The 17176-nt window shown below is 42.1% G+C and overlaps 1 protein-coding gene across 1 annotated transcript in view; it reads left to right on the top strand.

Moving 5' to 3' along the window:
- The window catches only part of EIPR1 (EARP complex and GARP complex interacting protein 1), a 459494-nt gene that overhangs the window by 273587 nt on the left and 168731 nt on the right, over positions 1-17176 (top strand). Inside the window, exon 5 of the mRNA XM_082251893.1 lies at positions 10931-11030. Coding sequence (XP_082108019.1) covers positions 10931-11030 — 100 coding nt within the window. The remainder of the gene's footprint in view (positions 1-10930; positions 11031-17176) is intronic.

Below are 17176 nucleotides of genomic sequence, written 5' to 3' on the forward strand. Positions count from 1 at the left end.
TCTTCCAGGTGCCAGTCTTTGGCTGTTTTCTGATTGGTGGTGCGGGGTGACGTTGCTCCCGTGTATGCACAGGGAGTGCCAGACTAAATGTGTGCAATCCAGCTTCAGCTGCCTATTGGTCTGGATCTGTTTTCTGGTAGTGACACCACTGAACCATGCTAGTGCTTATAGTGTCACCAGGAGAACATACTGACAGGCTGATATTGCAGGAGTGCATTTGGGAGACAGTCGCAGCATAAAAAGAAGTACCTGAATAAGGACATTCATGGCAGGATCACCAGAAATTGTTTCCAGAATATACCTGCACACTCGCCTCTCTTTTTTCCTATTTCCAGCACTGACAATTCAGACCTATCCATTGCTGCTCCATCTGCTGCCAATTCTTCCTTGTTCATGTACCTCCTTGTTGGTTATTGGGCAACCATTTATGAAGTAAAGCTTACGCATGTGCAATTCAGTTCCATTCTGTAAAATGCTGGCAGTGAACACTGTACTATACATGCGTGGCAGGGAGTGTATCATTTCTTTAAAAAATAGCTAGAAGCAGGAAGGGTTTTTTCTTATTTTTTTAGAACAGAGATATGAATTATTTTCTGCCCAAAAAAAAAATGATCTCCTGGTAATTTTTTTTTTAATTTTAGTAAAATTCAGTGGTTTTTTTTTTTTTTGTTTTTTTTTTTTTTACACGCTGAGTCGTGGCTGGTTTCCTTTAAACTGCATCATGTTTTCTCTCCTAAAACGGCTTCCAAGATTTTTTTTAATTTTATAGCCTGAACAGCTCTACTACCTCCACAGGACATTGCAAAGCGAATTTTGGTGACCTATATAGAGCTGGGGGAACATCATGTCTGCATCTGGTTAGAAGTACCCCAATAAACTGAGATGCTACATCAGTAGTTTTTCTCCCTGTGAAGTGTGCCGTTGCTGAGGCTGTTAAAGGCGGAAGAAAGATGAGACTGTTCTGTTTATATGCATAGACTAAGCACAGCAAGACGGAGAGAGACAGCAGGCACTAAAATCCTTTGCAGGAAGATAAATTAGAGCAAGAAAGCACTCAGTGGAAATCCTGTGAACAGCATCAGCAGCATTTTCAGGAGAAAACAGCGGCAGCGAGAACAGCCTGGCGGGTTTTAAAGGTCACATCATCTTTCGCAAATTATAAATCAGTCAGAGGGAATTAGCCATCCAGGATGCTCTTGTCTTTCCACAAGAGTGCTTTCCTGCTGCAGTGCATTAAATTAAAAAAAAAAAAAAAGAGCCATCGGTCGGCTGGATAGTCAGCTGATCCGCAGACAGAGCAAGCAAGCGGAGAGGAAAATGTGGAATGTTCCATCTCATGCGTATTCTGGGTGGGCAGTGCATTTACCACAATCATATCCCTAAACCACACCCCTGACCACAGCAATATTTTTTTCAGTTTTGGATGGGTCAGCTATCCAATTGTTTTCATTGATATTTGTCTAATCTGCCAGTCAGGGAACTTGCACCCCAGTTCTCTGAAGCATTTTGTGATTGCTGGGCAACTGTCTTTAGCAGTGCAAAGATAACGGAAAGCTAATTTCCTGGGGAAATGTACGCATTTATCTACTATGGGTATATATATATATATACAGTGGGTACGGAAAGTATTCAGACCCCCTTAAATTTTTCACTCTTTGTTATATTGCAGCCATTTGCTAAAATCATTTACGTTTATTCTTCTTCCTCATGAATGTACACATAGCACTCCATACTGACAGAAAAACACAGAATTGTTGACATTGTTGCAGATTTATTAAAAAAGAAAAACTGAAATATCACATGGTCCTAAGTATTCAGACCCTTTGCTCAGTATTTAGTAGAAGCCCCCTTTTGATCTAATACAGCCAGGAGTCTTTTTGGGAAAGATGCAACAAGTCTTTCACACCTGGATTTGGGGATCCTCTGCCATTCCTCCTTGCAGATCCTCTCCAGTTCTGTCAGGTTGGATGGTAAACGTTGGTGGACAGCCATTTTTAGGTCTCTCCAGAGATGCTCAATTGGGTTTAAGTCAGGGCTCTGGCTGGGCCATTCAAGAACAGTCACGGAGTTGTTGTGAAGCCACTCCTTCGTTATTTTAGCTGTGTGCTTAGGGTCATTGTCTTGTTGGAAGGTAAACCTTCGGCCCAGTCTGAGGTCCAGAGCACTCTGGAGAAGGTTTTTGTCCAGGATATCCCTGTACTTGGCCTCATTCATCTTTCCCTCGATTGCAACCAGTCGTCCTGTCCCTGCAGCTGAAAAACACCCCCACAGCATGATGCTGCCACCACCATGCTTCACTGTTGGGACTGTATTGGACAGGTGATGAGCAGTTAAGGCCAAAAAGTTCTATTTTGGTCTCATCAGACCAAAGAATCTTATTTCTCACCATCTTGGAGTCCTTCAGGTGTTTTTTTAGCAAACTCCATGCGGGCTTTCATGTGTCTTACACTGAGGAGAGGCTTCCGTCGGGCCACTCTGCCATAAAGCCCCGACTGGTGGAGGGCTCCAGTGATGGTTGACTTTCTACAACTTTCTCCCATCTCCTGACTGCATCTCTGGAGCTCATCCACAGTGATCTTTGGGTTCTTCTTTACCTCTCTCACCAAGGCTCTTCTCCCCCCATAGCTCAGTTTGGCCGGACGGCCAGCTCTAGGAAGGGTTCTGGTCGTCCCAAACGTCTTCCATTTGAGGATTATGGAGGCCACTGTGCTCTTAGGAACCTTAAGTGCAGCAGAAATCTTTTTGTAACTTTGGCCAGATCTGTGCCTTGCCACAATTCTGTCTCTGAGCTCTTCAGGCAGTTCCTTTGACCTCATGATTCTCATTTTCTCTGACATGCATTGTGATCTGGAAGGTCTTATATAGACAGGTGTGTGGCTTTCCTAATCAAGTCCAATCAGTATAATCAAACACAGCTGGACTCAAATGAAGGTGTAGAACCATCTCAAGGATGATCAGAAGAAATGGAAAGCACCTGAGTTAAATATATGAGTGTCACAGCAAAGGGTCTGAATACTTAGGACCATGTGATATTTCAGTTTTTCTTTTTTAATAAATCTGCAACAATGTCAACAATTCTGTGTTTTTCTGTCAGTATGGGGTGCTATGTGTACATTCATGAGGAAGAAGAATGAACTTAAATGATTTTAGCAAATGGCTGCAATATAACAAAGAGTGAAAAATTTAAGGGGGTCTGAATACTTTCCGTACCCACTGTATATATATATATATATATATATATATATATATATATAGTGCAAACCGTTTTTGCATTACATATATTACATTTACACCAGTCCCTGTTCTCAAGGAGCTTACAATCGAATGCCCCTACCTTACATGCATACATACTAGGGCCAATTAAAACAGAAGCCAATTAACCTACCAGCGTGTTTTTGGAGTTTTGGAGGAAACCGCTGATATCTGACACTTCCAGATGGCAGTGTGCCTTTTGATGGAAGCTGCTGTTCCTTCTACCAGCACTACATCACTACAGTCCTAAGCAAGCTTTATTTCAAAGTATAACTATAGGCATTTTGTTTTTCATTTTGGATAGAGTAATAGAGGGTTAACCACTGTCAGATTTTTTTTCGTCTACTGTGTCCTATTGCGGAGATTTCCCCCTCACTTCCTGTCCCATAGCCAAACAGGAAGTGTGAGGGAATCCCTGCAAATAAAGGGAATTTCTTGGGGACCCCCAGGGGTCACCAGAACTCTTTGGAAGATTTAACCTCTATTACTTTTCTGGGGACAACCCAACATTTGGGATTTTCTTTTACTTTTTTTTTGCAATCATAATGGTAAACAGGAAAAATAGAGAGGGTGAATCTTCCTAACAGGGACACAGACCGCAATAAAAACTGGCAGGGGTTCTAATTTCTCTCCACTCTATCCAAAATGGGAAAAAAAGTTTTCCTTTAGTTATACTTTAAAGTGGAAGTCCACCCTAACACTAAAATCTCTAAATCTATGGGCATCCACGATCTAAGACTAACCTATCTAGCCCTGTAAAGAAGAAATCAGAATACATACCTTTTTTGAAGTCGCTCCAGGCCGGAGCTTTTTGAAGTTCTGCAGAGGACACAGCCGACAACAGCTGGGAAAACATTGGAAAGTGACGTCACCCATAGAGGTACTATGGGGCTTCCTTTGTCAGCTGCCTCCTCTGCACCCGCCTACATAGAGAAGCCGCCGCTGACAGCTCAGTGTGGGACCAGACTGGAGAGGCTTCAAAAAGGGTATGTATAGCGATTACTTCTTTACAGGGTTAGATAGGTTAGTCTTAGATCATGGATGCCTGTAGAATTAAAGATTTTAGTGTTAGGGTAGACTTCTACTTTAAAGCTACCTTCATTCACACGTTAGTCTTTGCCCAATTAATTTCCTTCCCCATCCACAAAGGTGAAAATCTAACTTTTTTTTTAAATGTATTTTTATTTTTAAGTGTGAAAGATGTTTTGATCTAGCGCCAGAACAATCTAAGGCTGTAACTATTGAAAAACAATTTAAGAGTATAATTGTTGCTAATTGACTGGAGTGGATGCAGCTACAAGATAAAAAAAATTTAAAAAATCAGCGCAAAAATACTCTGAGTATTTACCCTAAAATTATATATATATATATATATATATATATATCAGGGTTCGACAAACCCCGGTCGCCAGGTCGCCATGGCGACCAGAAACCGCGTCCTGGCTCCTAATTTGCCGCCAGCCCACTCTCTGCAACTCCTGACTGACTGCCCGGACACGCAGCTCAGAGTGTCAGGCAGCTGATGCTTTGCTCTCCCCCTCTCTGGTCTCCGTGCAGTAATCTGAAGTCCGGCTGTGAGTAATGTGAGAGGGGAGGGGGCTGGCCTCCTCCCCTCTGCCAGAGCAAGGTCCGGTGTAGCATGAAGATCGGTATCCTGTGAGAATGGCTGCTCTGAGTTCTCTTCTGCTGCCCGTAGCGTCCTTATCAGGCTTGCCTTCCTCCCCCCAGAGCCCACAGCAGGAGTTCAGACCTTGGAGAAGGGTGAGGAGGAGGGGGACCCGGCAGCCTGTGTGGCCTTTACCTGACCTAGCAGGCAGACTGTCAGTCACTACTGTGAGGGAGGGGGGGGGGAGGGTTCTGGTGGAGGATAGAGAACGGGGGCTTCCTGTGTGTGTGTGTGTGTGTTCTGTGTCCACACTGAGCCGCTGTTCTAATAGTGCAAAGTTGTTTAAGGTGTGCTGTGAGGTGGAGGAGGGGAGATGAGGCAAGGCATGCTTTAAAATTATCTTTTTATGTCCTCTGATAAAGCCCTGTGTATTATCCACAATCACCACAGGGGGACACACATGCAGGAAGTAGCTGCAAAGAGGCAACAGAAGATCAGCAGCGCTGGGATACTTCTTTCATCCTTTTCGGTGTTTTATTTAAAATGTCACAAAGGCTTTATTTAGATGTGCAGTTGGGTGGTAAAAATGTGCTGTAAAGACATGTTTTTGCCACCCACCAACAGCCACCCTTAAGCTACAATAGGCAGCAGATGAGGGTATTTTACATGCCGCAGTCATGATGCATTCGCATAAAAAGTAGTTTCCCCTATAACAGGTTTTTAATGTCATTCTTTCTGGCCAGCCCATAACCTTGACATAATGCGTTACATTGGAGTTATTGACTGACCGCTCTGCTGTAAGTTAGTTAGGGGGCGCAAATTACTTGCCCTGACAACCCACGCTACAAAAAAAAACTGGCTCCTAACTTTTTTAGCTGGCTCCTAGATTCATAGCAAATTTGTCGACCCCTGATATATATATATATATATATAATTTTAGGGTAAATACTCAGAGTATTTTTGTTACAAAAAGTGCGCACTGCTGAATTAATGACTAAATCTGCATAACTTCTACAGTATACATAACATATAACACTGCTAAATAAATAAAATAAATAGTGATCAAATATTCATGGCATCTACAATGTGCAAAAATTACTATCCAAAATATATGTGCAAATATATACAAACAATCTGTATAAATTATCCACAATTCATATCTGTGACAAACTCAGTGCAGTAATTACACATAAAATTCATAAATATAAATTATTAGTGATCATAAAAAAAGTTCCAAGAAAAGTCCAATAAAGTACAAAATAAAATGGTGCAAAAAAGTGCAAAAAAATATTTGTGGTGACAAATCTTCAACGACAGGTGTAGCCCAAAAAGCACCCTATGTGCGGCTTCCACCAATCACCCCAAACTGACTCACCAGATGGAGTGGCTGGTAAGATTATAAACCAGAAGTTCAGCCTGTTTTATATAGAGTATATCCAATATGCAGGTTGGTGATTCACTCTAATAAATCCTCCTTAGAAAGGTAATCACGTATGGTCAGGCAGGGATGTATCATATATTTAGGAGAACTGATGAATCAATAGCGTGATTCCATAAAATACATAGGCTTTTTATTTGATAAAATTACAACTCACATTTCACAAGTGTCATCCCGACACTAACGTTCCAGCATGAATGCAATGAATTAGAAATAATCTGTTAAACACATTCCTCTGTATTGGAGTCATTCGTCTCTGGCTTCTGTGTTCCCAGTCATGAGCCCGAATGGGACATGCGCAGTACGTTCAAACGTCCTAGTTCTGCCCTACTAGTTTCGTCATGTGACGTCCTCACAGAGTGGCCACATATTTTGGATAGTAATTTTTGCACATTGTAGATGCCATGAATATTTGATCGCTATTTATTTAGCAGTGTTATATGTTATGTATACTGTAGAAGTTATACAGATTTAGTCATTAATTCTGCACTGCACACTTTTTGCAACAAAAATATTTTTGGGTGATATATATATATATATATATATCATTTTAGGGTAAATACTCAGAGTATTTTTGCGCTGATTTTTTTACCTTTTTTATTTTTACGCCACCCTACCCACTGCCTTTTTTCTCACCTGGGCAAGAATGTGTCCCTGCTCCTGGTACTTCCTGTGGTATGTATGTCACATACCCACGAAGGCTTCAGCAGAGGCATACACATTGCTGGAGGGAGATAGACACAGCACTGGAGGACTGTGAACCTGACTCATGTTATCAGAGGGCTGGCTGCCTGAATCAGGAAGAGACACCCAGCTCCTAATGACTAAAAAGAGGAAGATGGCTGCGCAGGATCAGCTGAGTAGTGAATCACAAATGGATTCACTGGGTTTGTGAGTATGTCAAGTAAGTATAAACGGTACCAGGATATTAAAACAAAACTATAGTGTGTGCCTGTGCGTACTGTTGGAATAGTGGTGGGGGGCGCACTGGACACCTTTTCTGTCATTGTGCTATATGCTGGGTGTCCATTGCACCCCTTTGCCTTTAAGGAGGGGTGGGCTCACCTGCTCTCTGGCTATCCATTATAATGCATGTGCTTCTACTAAGGATTTAGAGTTAGGACTTCAGATAACACTGGGGTGCTGTGAAGCGGCTCTGCAGCTTACACATGTATTGGCAAAAGTATGCAAATTAAATCCCTGTTTTTAACGCATACTGTTGGACAGGATAATTTGGTTAGTTGCAGGCTAGCTGGTAATGTTAGCTGGGAATTTTCTTTTGGTTTTGTTTGACATGCGTCACCCTTCCATGTGCTCCTTGCTGTAAAGGCCAGTGATAGGAGTGGGCAGTGTCCATTTGTTTGTACTGTGGGTGCACAAGTATTCTATGTTCTTGAATGCATATGGCCCTAAACGCGAGAACCACTTGGTATAGCTTACAGCAGCAGCATGTTTAAGACTTTGGCAGGCTGAAGGCAGGGGTGCTGGATGCTGTACCTGTGCCTCCGGGGTTCATCTAAATGCTGAGATTTAACACACAGGGCCTGAACAGGGGATTTTTAGTAAAAACCTTTGCACCTTCTGTCTTAGAAGGTCCTCTATGCAGCATTTGCTTTTTTTAATAGACCTTCAAGTGATTTCATTTAAGTGGGTTTTGCAGGGATTTGAAGTGCCAATTTTGAGACGATAAACTGTTATTAAACCCACAACAGTAAAATCAGTCTGTATATGCAGGAAAGAATTCTCGTTATACCCACTGTGAAACCTAAGGGGTTAATTCTCTGCTTTGTGTAAAAAGGCTGTTTGATTCTGTATGCACGGATCCCATCTTGCATTGTTCCCAAAACATGTCCGGATAAGACAGAGTTAATAGAGGTAGTCTGCACGTGCTCAGTTTGGTGTGTATTGCTAAAGAGTTTTATTTTCTTCTTGGGAGGGTGCATGTAATCAGCACAGGGCCAATCAGCACTGTCCAGACAAAGGGTCAGGGGTCCTGCATCCTGATAGGACAATCAGTGCAGTATGAAAACTCCCCCTACAAGCTTTAACCAGGCACTAATAGAAGTCACAAGACTGCTTTATACTGCTGATGTGAAAAGGTATTTAGCAGTTTACATTTACTAAAATAAGTGCATTTCCATGTTCTCTGTACTTTGGTAGACCAGATATAGTGAGTGCAGTGTCCTGGGTTTAGTAACACTTTAATGCTTCTCATCTCAAAAGGTGAGGGTTACAAGGTCAGAACGGGCCAAGAGCCTATGTAGTAAGCCACTATCAGATCACATTCTGGTCATATGATGTCCTCACAAGTGCAACCCCAATTCCTGAAAAAGTGTGGACGCTGTGTAAAATCTACATCAAAACAGAACGCAATGATTTGCAAATCTCATAAACCCATATTTTACTCAAAATAGAAAATATATCAAATATTTAAACTGAGAAAAAATACTATTTTATGAAAAAAATAGGGTAATTTTGAAATTGATGGCAGCAACACATCCCAAAAAAGTTGGGACAGGGCCTAATTTACTATGGTAATGTATCAACTCTTCTCTTAACAACACCCTGTAAACATCTAGGAACTGAGGAGACCAGCTGCTTTCTGTACCCGAGGAGCAGTTGACTCTCTGAAAAATAATGACTTGATTGTCCAGGGATGTTCCTGCTCACTGCCCTAAATTCTCTGTTTACACTACACTAAGATATAAACTAAAGCCACAGCTTTGACCAATCTTCCTTGTCTCATCACCATCACAATAGGGGTCTTCTTGCAGAGGGGTAGAGGAGCTTCAGTTCCAAAGGACTGTAAACTGAAGTTAAGTGGCCAACAACACAATTTTGCAGGAACACTGAGCCCACGTGGGATTGCCCTGGGAGTGACAATCTGAAGTGGGAACTCTGCAGTCAAACTGGGCCCAGTGGGAACTCTGCAGTCCAGTTTCCACATGAAATGAAAGGCTGCTACTAGGAGAGTAACTTCAGTGTGCCAGGCACCAACAGTGACATAATAACATAGTGTCCATGGATCCGCCATCATTCATGTATCTAGATGATGCCACAGATATTTTTTTTTTGCTGCAACTGGAAATCACTATATCTCATGGAGTAGAGAAACAGTGAGAAAACCTCAATGGAGCACTAAGATTACAAATTGGTCCCTATCCATCCTTAACCACTTAAGCCCCGGAGGATTTGGCTGCTAAAAGACCAGGGGGTATTTTGCGATTCGGCACTGCGTGACTTTAACGGACAATTGCGCGGTCGTGCGACGCTGTACCTAAACGAATTTGACGTCCTTTTTTCCCCACAAACAGAGCTTTCTTTTGGTGGTATTTGATCACCTGTGCGATTTTTTGATCACGCGCTATAAACCGAAAAAGAGCGTCAATTTTGCAAAAATAACAATATTTTTCACATTTTTTTATATGAAATTCCCAAAAAAAAAAAAGTAAAAATCAAAATTTTTTAACATTTTCGGCCAATTTGTTTTATGCTACATATGTTTGGTAAAGAAAATCGCAAAAAGTGTATTTTGATTGGTTTGCGCAAAAGTTATCGCGTTTACTAACAAAGGGAGAGTTTTTTGTCATTTTTGTTGTTTTTTTTTTTTAACGCGTAATGGCGGCGATCTGCGATTTTTTTTTTTGCGGTACTGCGACATTGCGGCGGACAGATCGGACCCTTGACTGACATTTTTGACACTTTTGGGGTTACCAGTGACATTTCTACAGTAATCAGTGCTATATATATGCACTGTTACTGTAAAAATACACTGGCAGTGAAGGGGTTAACTTTATTTGAGAGGGAGGGGCTGTGTGTGTCCCTAGGGGCGTGATTCTAACTGTGATTGGCTGTGGCTTGAGGTGTAGTTACACTGATCAACGGTTCTACATAGTAGAACCGTATGATCAGTGTCTCTACACAGGGAGAACTGACAGGCAGCTTGTTTACACAAGCTGCCTGCCTTTCTCCCTCTCCCCCGACGATCGCAGAGTGACCGGCGGACATCGGGTCCGCCGGTCACACACGCGCGGGGGTGCGGGGCCACGCGGGAGCGCACCGCCGGCGGCGCGCGCTCGCTCCCCAGACCCTCCCAGGCTAGTGACGTACCGATACGTCACTCTGCCTGTGAGGGGCTGACCGCCGCATTATATGTTCGTGCGGCGGTCGGCAAGTGGTTAAGGGGCTAATTGTGGTTTTTAGTACCTTTTACAGGTCCAAGCTGTATTAATATGCCTCTTTTGTTAGCCTGGCCAATCACAGTAAGATTTATATAGGTTAGTTCAAAGAATTACCATAACTATATGGTCTGAGGGTTATCTTATTGGGGTTATATACATAATATACAGGAAAGTATCAGACAACTTGAATAGGCATGAATTCATTTTTTATTTCTTATGCTTTTATTGTTGAGTTTATCCATTACATTGTATCTCTTTGGAAACCTGGTGACTTTTCACATGAGTCATATTGAAACATAATTACATTTATTTGTGTGCTCCTTTGTTTGGTTCCTTCTTGTATCTCTCGCCTTTCCTCTTTGTTTTCTATATACACTTTATAAAAAAATGTCTTGCATAGTTTTTTACCTTTATCCATATTTACAGTATATATCTATCTCATATTTTCTCTAGTGTTACCTGGGAACCTCTAGGTGATGGTAAGAAAGTGATGTCTCTGGGTGACAGCAATCTTATGATCTGGGACTTACAAGAAAGCTCCTGTAACGCCGTGGTAAGTCAGATAAATAAAATCTGGGAACGTTGCTTTCTCTTGTTGGGTAAAAGGACTTTGTTATCTAAGTAGTGAAACGATATAAAAGTGTATACATGTATATAATATTTAAACAGTGCAAAGGTCTTTGTATCTTATACATATTTTGTACATCCATTCTTAGAGTTGAATTTGTCATGTAAACTTAAATATGTATAGGGCACAATGTAAGTTTTACTCTTACTCAGCTCCACTGTTCAATATATGTAAAAAAACAGCCACACTTCAGGGCTGTCCTAAAGAAATAAACTGTCCAGAAACTGATCTCACGCAATCATAGAGGTCCAGGGGAGGAAGTGAACTCATGGCTAGCACAGAGCAGACGTTTCTCCCTGCTATAATCCTCTCAGGGGGGCAATGAAATCAAATATAAAATTATAGGAATGCAACTAGGTCCTTCCAACAGCCAACATGCATTGCTATCTGCTAAGGACCCCCAATCAAGGCTGAATTCACAAATAGGCATTGCAGGCCCCTGCATACATTTTTCACAGCTCTAAAAAGCAGGGGGCAGGGGTCTGAAGTCTCACACTGCAGAGCTCAGTGAAGAAAACTCTGAGTCCTGATTGGAGGGTAGGGACACACCCTCCTCACAGTACAGGGGAACATGCACAGCTGTGGCTTTTAGTCACAGGCTGTGTGCTGAAGCTCTCCTCCCCCCCATCTCAAATTATCTCTTGGATTTGGGAAAAGAAGTGAGCCATGTAGATAACAGAAAAACAGCAGAGAGAAATCTCACTCCCTGCTTTGGATAGAAACAAGTGCACAGTATAGAAGGATGTGCTTTGTTCATATTTCATGTCTGAGGTTTACAACCACTTTAAAGGAGTCAAACATTTGGAGATAATAAATTTAGCAATGCCTGTCCAATTATATCTATTGGAGTTCTGGAGGATACCTACAATTTACAAAGCTGAAATACCTGAGCCTTTTTTTTTTTTGGCTGCTTCAAGGCTAGTACTTATGTTTCAAGACGTCTATACCAACGTATTTTACACTTTCCAAAAGCAGAGCTATTTTAATCTATTAACCACTTCAGCCCCGGAAGGTTTTACCCCCTTAATGACCAGGCCATTTTTTGCGATTTGGCACTGCGTTACTTTAACGGAAAATTGCGCGGTCGTGTGACACTGTACCCAAATACAGTTGATGTCCTTTTTTTCCACAAATAGAGCTTTCTTTTGGTGGTATTTGATCACCTCTGCAGTTAGATTTTGCACTTTAAACAAAAAAAAGAGCAACAAATTTGAAAAAAAAATGCCATATTTTTTACTTTCTGCTTTAAAACATTCCCAATAAAAAATTTTAAAAATTCAATTTTTTATCAGTTTAGGTCAATTTGTATTCTGCTACATATTTTTGGTAAAATCCCAAAAAGCGTATTTTAATTGGTTTGCGCAAAAGTTATAGTGTTTACAATCTACGGGATAGATTTGTGGACTTTTTATTTATTTGTTTTGTTTTTATTTGTAATGGCGGTGATCAGCGATTTTTAGCGGGACTGCGACATTGCGGTGGACAGATCGGACCCCTAACTGACATTTTTGAGACTTTTTGGGGACCAGTGACACTAAAACAGTAATCAGTGCTAAATAATATGCACTGTTACTGTATACTTGACACTGGCAGGGAAGGGGTTAATAATGGGGGTAATCAAAGGGGTTAAATGTGTGCCTAAAGTGCTTGCTCACTGTGTGGGGGGGGGGGGGGGGTGGTTCTGTGACAGGCACAGAGAGATCGCAGTTTCAGCTTAGATGAAACTGCTGATCTCGCCCTGCCTATCTGACAGAAGATCCAAAAGAAAATTGTGATGCAAAGCATCTAACTCCTGCGCTCAGATACAAGGCTCCCACTTCACTCCTATCAGGGGACTCCTACTTGGCATCCTCAATGGCAAGGCCTTGCTGCCCACTACGACCTGGGTGGTCGACCACAAGCTACAAACAAAAACAAAAAGAGGGCTCAATGGCCTAGCGCATAATCCTCAATAAGGTTGTATTAGTATTAAGTAAAAATATGCTGGCTTACAACCCATGTTTGTGAGTATTTATATCAGATACATATGACACAATTCATCAAATGGCAATTCACAGTCAACAAAATTGACGGCTAACACGTTTCGAGGCTTCGCCTCTTCATCAGAGCCCCTAATGAAGAGACAGAAGATCCGCATGCTTTGTTTACGTAAGCAGGCGGGTCTTCTCTCAGTTTCTCCGATCATGGGAGGGTAGCGGCAATCGCCGCCGCTCCTCCCAAGGCACGCGTACCGCCGAAACCACGTACACGAAGTCACATACTACTACGTGACTGAGCGTAGCAAAGCTGCCCTGCCGCAGTAATATTACGGCGGGCGGTCGGCAAGTGGTTAAGTTAATATAATTTGTTGACATCCTGCTTTTAAGGTGCCCATAGGCATTAGATGACAGTTTCTCACAGCTCCGCCTCCTTTCTCCATAGCCTGAAATATAGCTGTTCATAAAATGAAAGCACTCTTGTGTAAGGTTGAAATGGGCCAAAAAAACATTTTGAAAGGTGCCATGCTACGTCTTTGCACACATTTGATACCCATGACAGTGAGTGTGTACAAAGATGGAGTGGCAATACACAGCTCCTAATTGTACATGTTTATATGCTAAAGCTGTTCTCCAAGTAGATGGCTAAATACTTAGCTAATATACAGCTGTCACAGTCAGGGGTCAAGCTCAGAGACCAGTAGCTATAGACTTAGAAAGGTTCTCACTGGCCAGCTGGATAAGTGAACAGGCAGGTAACCTTGGAAGATGACTCGGACTTACCCCAGGTGCGGGTCTAACTACTAACCGGTGTTCACCAGAGCTCCTGATGGTGAATATGGGTTTTTCTGCATATTAGCACCAGGTTGCAGTCCTCATGTTTGCCTCACCAAGAGATGTAGCAGATATAGCAGGTAGGAATCGGGCAGAAACATAGTCCGTAAACAAGACAAAGTTTGGTAACAAGTGGTTGCAGGTTGGGATTAAGCAGAAGCGTAGTTGAGGAACAAGTCAAAAGTTAGTAACAAATGGTAGTGAAGATACGAACGGTAGCAGGAGTGACAAAAGTGAGATATTGGCTGGAGCAAAATAATCTGGCAAACAGGAAGTGTAGAGACATGTCTTAAATCAGGAAGTTTATGGGAGTAGCAAAGGTTCAAGAGAAACAAGACATATAAGGCAAGGTTGTCTAGGCAATCAGGCAGGGACCTTTCCAGCATCTCAGGTGGCCCAGCGAGAAGGGTTACTGCCAGGCACAGCAGAGGTTCGGGTCCAGGCCCTAACAGTAACATGCATATGAAAAATGTCCTACTGCCCAAAGAGTTGTCATTTTGTTCAGCCAGTCTTGTGATCCATGCATGCATACCAAATAGCAAAGCTAGATCAATGATCTCACTTTTCTTTACAGCAATTAAAGTGTTATTAAAGCCAAAGACAAAAATGTAAAATATTGCAGCTTACCAATCCCTAAATGTGGTGGCTGCATTCGTTTTTATTTTTTAGAATATTTTCCTTTACTCGCACCTATGGGGTCCAGCCAGGAACTCTCTTCCTGTCCTGTCTTCTTTTAGAAAATGCCTTTTGTTTTTTTTTTGTTTTTTTTCTTTCCTGCCTCTAAACTCTCCTCTTCAAATACACCTTTAAACTGTTATGTGTTTATGGTCACATAGGATAACATGGAGGTGCTTTTACAGGAAAAAGAAAATGATGAACGCCTATATAAGCGGTGTATGCATGAGGCCTAAAAGCTGACCATTGCAAGCACTCCTGTCAGACTTAAAGTGGTTGTAAACCCTTACCTATACTCACTAACCTCAGGTGATACACAGAGGTGAAACAAATCCTCCTTCATAAGGTGTACCTGTTTATTTGTAGCCATTTGTTCTGTACATCCCTAAAAACTTCAAACTTGAGAGATGAAAAGGATTTTTCACTGACTTACAAACCAGGGGGTGAGGAGCTGCAGTTACACACTGACAAGAGATCTGAGAACTGATTGGAGGGAGGGGGCACTTTCACACAGCACACAGAAACAAAGCAAAAGCTATCAATCACAGGCTGTGTGCTTTGAGATCCCTCCCCTGTCACCTTTTTAGCTCTTGGTGTCAGGAAAACATGTCAGAAGTGACTCATGCTGATAGAAGAGGAACTAGACCACAGAGAGAAATGACAGTTAGGGCTTTAGAGAGAGGCCATTAAACACAATAGGATTATGTGCTTTGTTCAGATTTCATGTTTGAGGTTTACAGCCACTTTAAAGTGGAACTAAAGTAAAAAGAAACATTTATGAACAGGTGGGTTCTTTATGGCTGGTGAGGCAATATCTTTTCTGCATTAACCACTTGCCGACCGCCACACCACTATTTACGTCGGCGGTCAGCCCCTCACAGGCAGAGTGACTTAGGGATACGTCGCTAGCCTGTGAGGGTCTAGGGAGCGAGCGCACGCCGCCGGAGGCGCGCTCCTGCTCCCGCGTGGTCACGGACCCCCCCCCCCCCCCCCGCGCGTGTGACCGGCGGACCTGATGTCCGCCGGTCACTCGCGATCGTTGGGTGGAGAGGGAGAAAGGCAGGCGGCTGATGTAAACAAGCCACCTGTCATTCTCCCCTGTGTAGAAACAGTGATCATACGGTTCTACTATGTAGGATCGTTGATCACTGTTCCTACACCTCAAGCCACAGCCAATCACAGTTAGAATCACGCCCCTAGGGATACACATAACCCCTCCCTCTCAAAAGGCCAGTGTAATTTTACAGTAACAGTGCATATGTATAGCACTGATTACTGTAGAAATGTCACTGGTAACCCCAAAAGTGTAAAAAATGTCAGTCAAGGGTCCGATCTGTCCGCCGCAATGTCGCAGTCCGCAAAATAAACGCAGATCGCCGCCAAAAAAAAAACAACAAAAATGACAAAAATCTTTCCCTTTGTTAGTAAACGCAATAACTTTTGCGCAAACCAATCAAAATACACTTTTTGCGATTGAAAAATACAGACTTCCTGACCTGATTACCAGAAGAAAGTAAAGGGGAGAAAAAAGGCCTAAAATAAAAAAAAAAAAAAAAAAAAAAACGCATGTAGGCACCACATCTGGTAAGCTGAAATGTAATATGATTTTGTTTTTGGATTCAATACATTAAAGTTTACCTTTAGCCAAATTTGCCTTAAAAAATTCAAAAAGGGGCACCACTAGGTGCCTCCAAGCAATGTTGGTTGCCTTCCAGAAAAATATTTTGTTTGGACCATGCTGGTCCAAATGTAATTAATAACAAATGCAGCAGCTGTGTGCGTCATGTAAACCGTATGTAGCCTCAGCTACGTATAGTATACAGCGCTGTGTATCGGCACCAAGATGGGAACTTCCTGCCCTGCTCCTAGAACAAAATCGAGTCAGGCTGTGTGCTGCTCAGCCATTCATAGGAAGCTTTGTATTCTATGAATCTCCACACTATCCCCCTCAGCCGATCGGGGAAAGCTTTCAATAATTCATATAATACAGAGCTTCTTGTAAATGGCTTAGCAGCATTCAGCCTGACTTGATTTTGTTTTGGGAGCAGGACTGGAAGTCTCCAATCCAATCTGCTGACGGAATACAACGCTTTATATTGTTCTGAGGCTACATAGAGTTTATACAGCGCATACATCCAATGCATCTGTTAGTGAAGTACATTGTTTGTTTGGTCCAGCTTGGTCCAAACAAAATATTTAAACTTCACTAAAGCATGAAGATCAGCTTTTTAATGATGCAAATACAAAAAGTTTGGAGTCCTCATTTTAGCCCACCCCTCTCACCTATTGCACCTCCCTTTTGGTCAATGATGAGCCAAGAGAAAAATGTTATACGTAAAAAGGATTTGACATTTTGAAGTCAGCATTTGCCCAGAAGAGCACCCTGAGTTTCTGTTCTTTCAAGGCACCCCAGTTGAAAAATACAAACACTAACTTTAAAGGATAAGTTCACGTTTAAAAAAATAACGAAATAAATGTACAATGTTTGCAGGTAAATTAATGTGCATTTACTATTTTTTTGTTTCGTAGGTGCCTGGAAAGCATTGCACCCGTGATCAGCAGATCATGGGTGCAGTGCAGGGCTCC

The sequence above is a fragment of the Pelophylax lessonae genome, assembly GCF_965119305.1.
Source record: "Pelophylax lessonae genome assembly, chromosome: 3".
NCBI classification, from domain to species: Eukaryota; Metazoa; Chordata; class Amphibia; order Anura; family Ranidae; genus Pelophylax; species Pelophylax lessonae.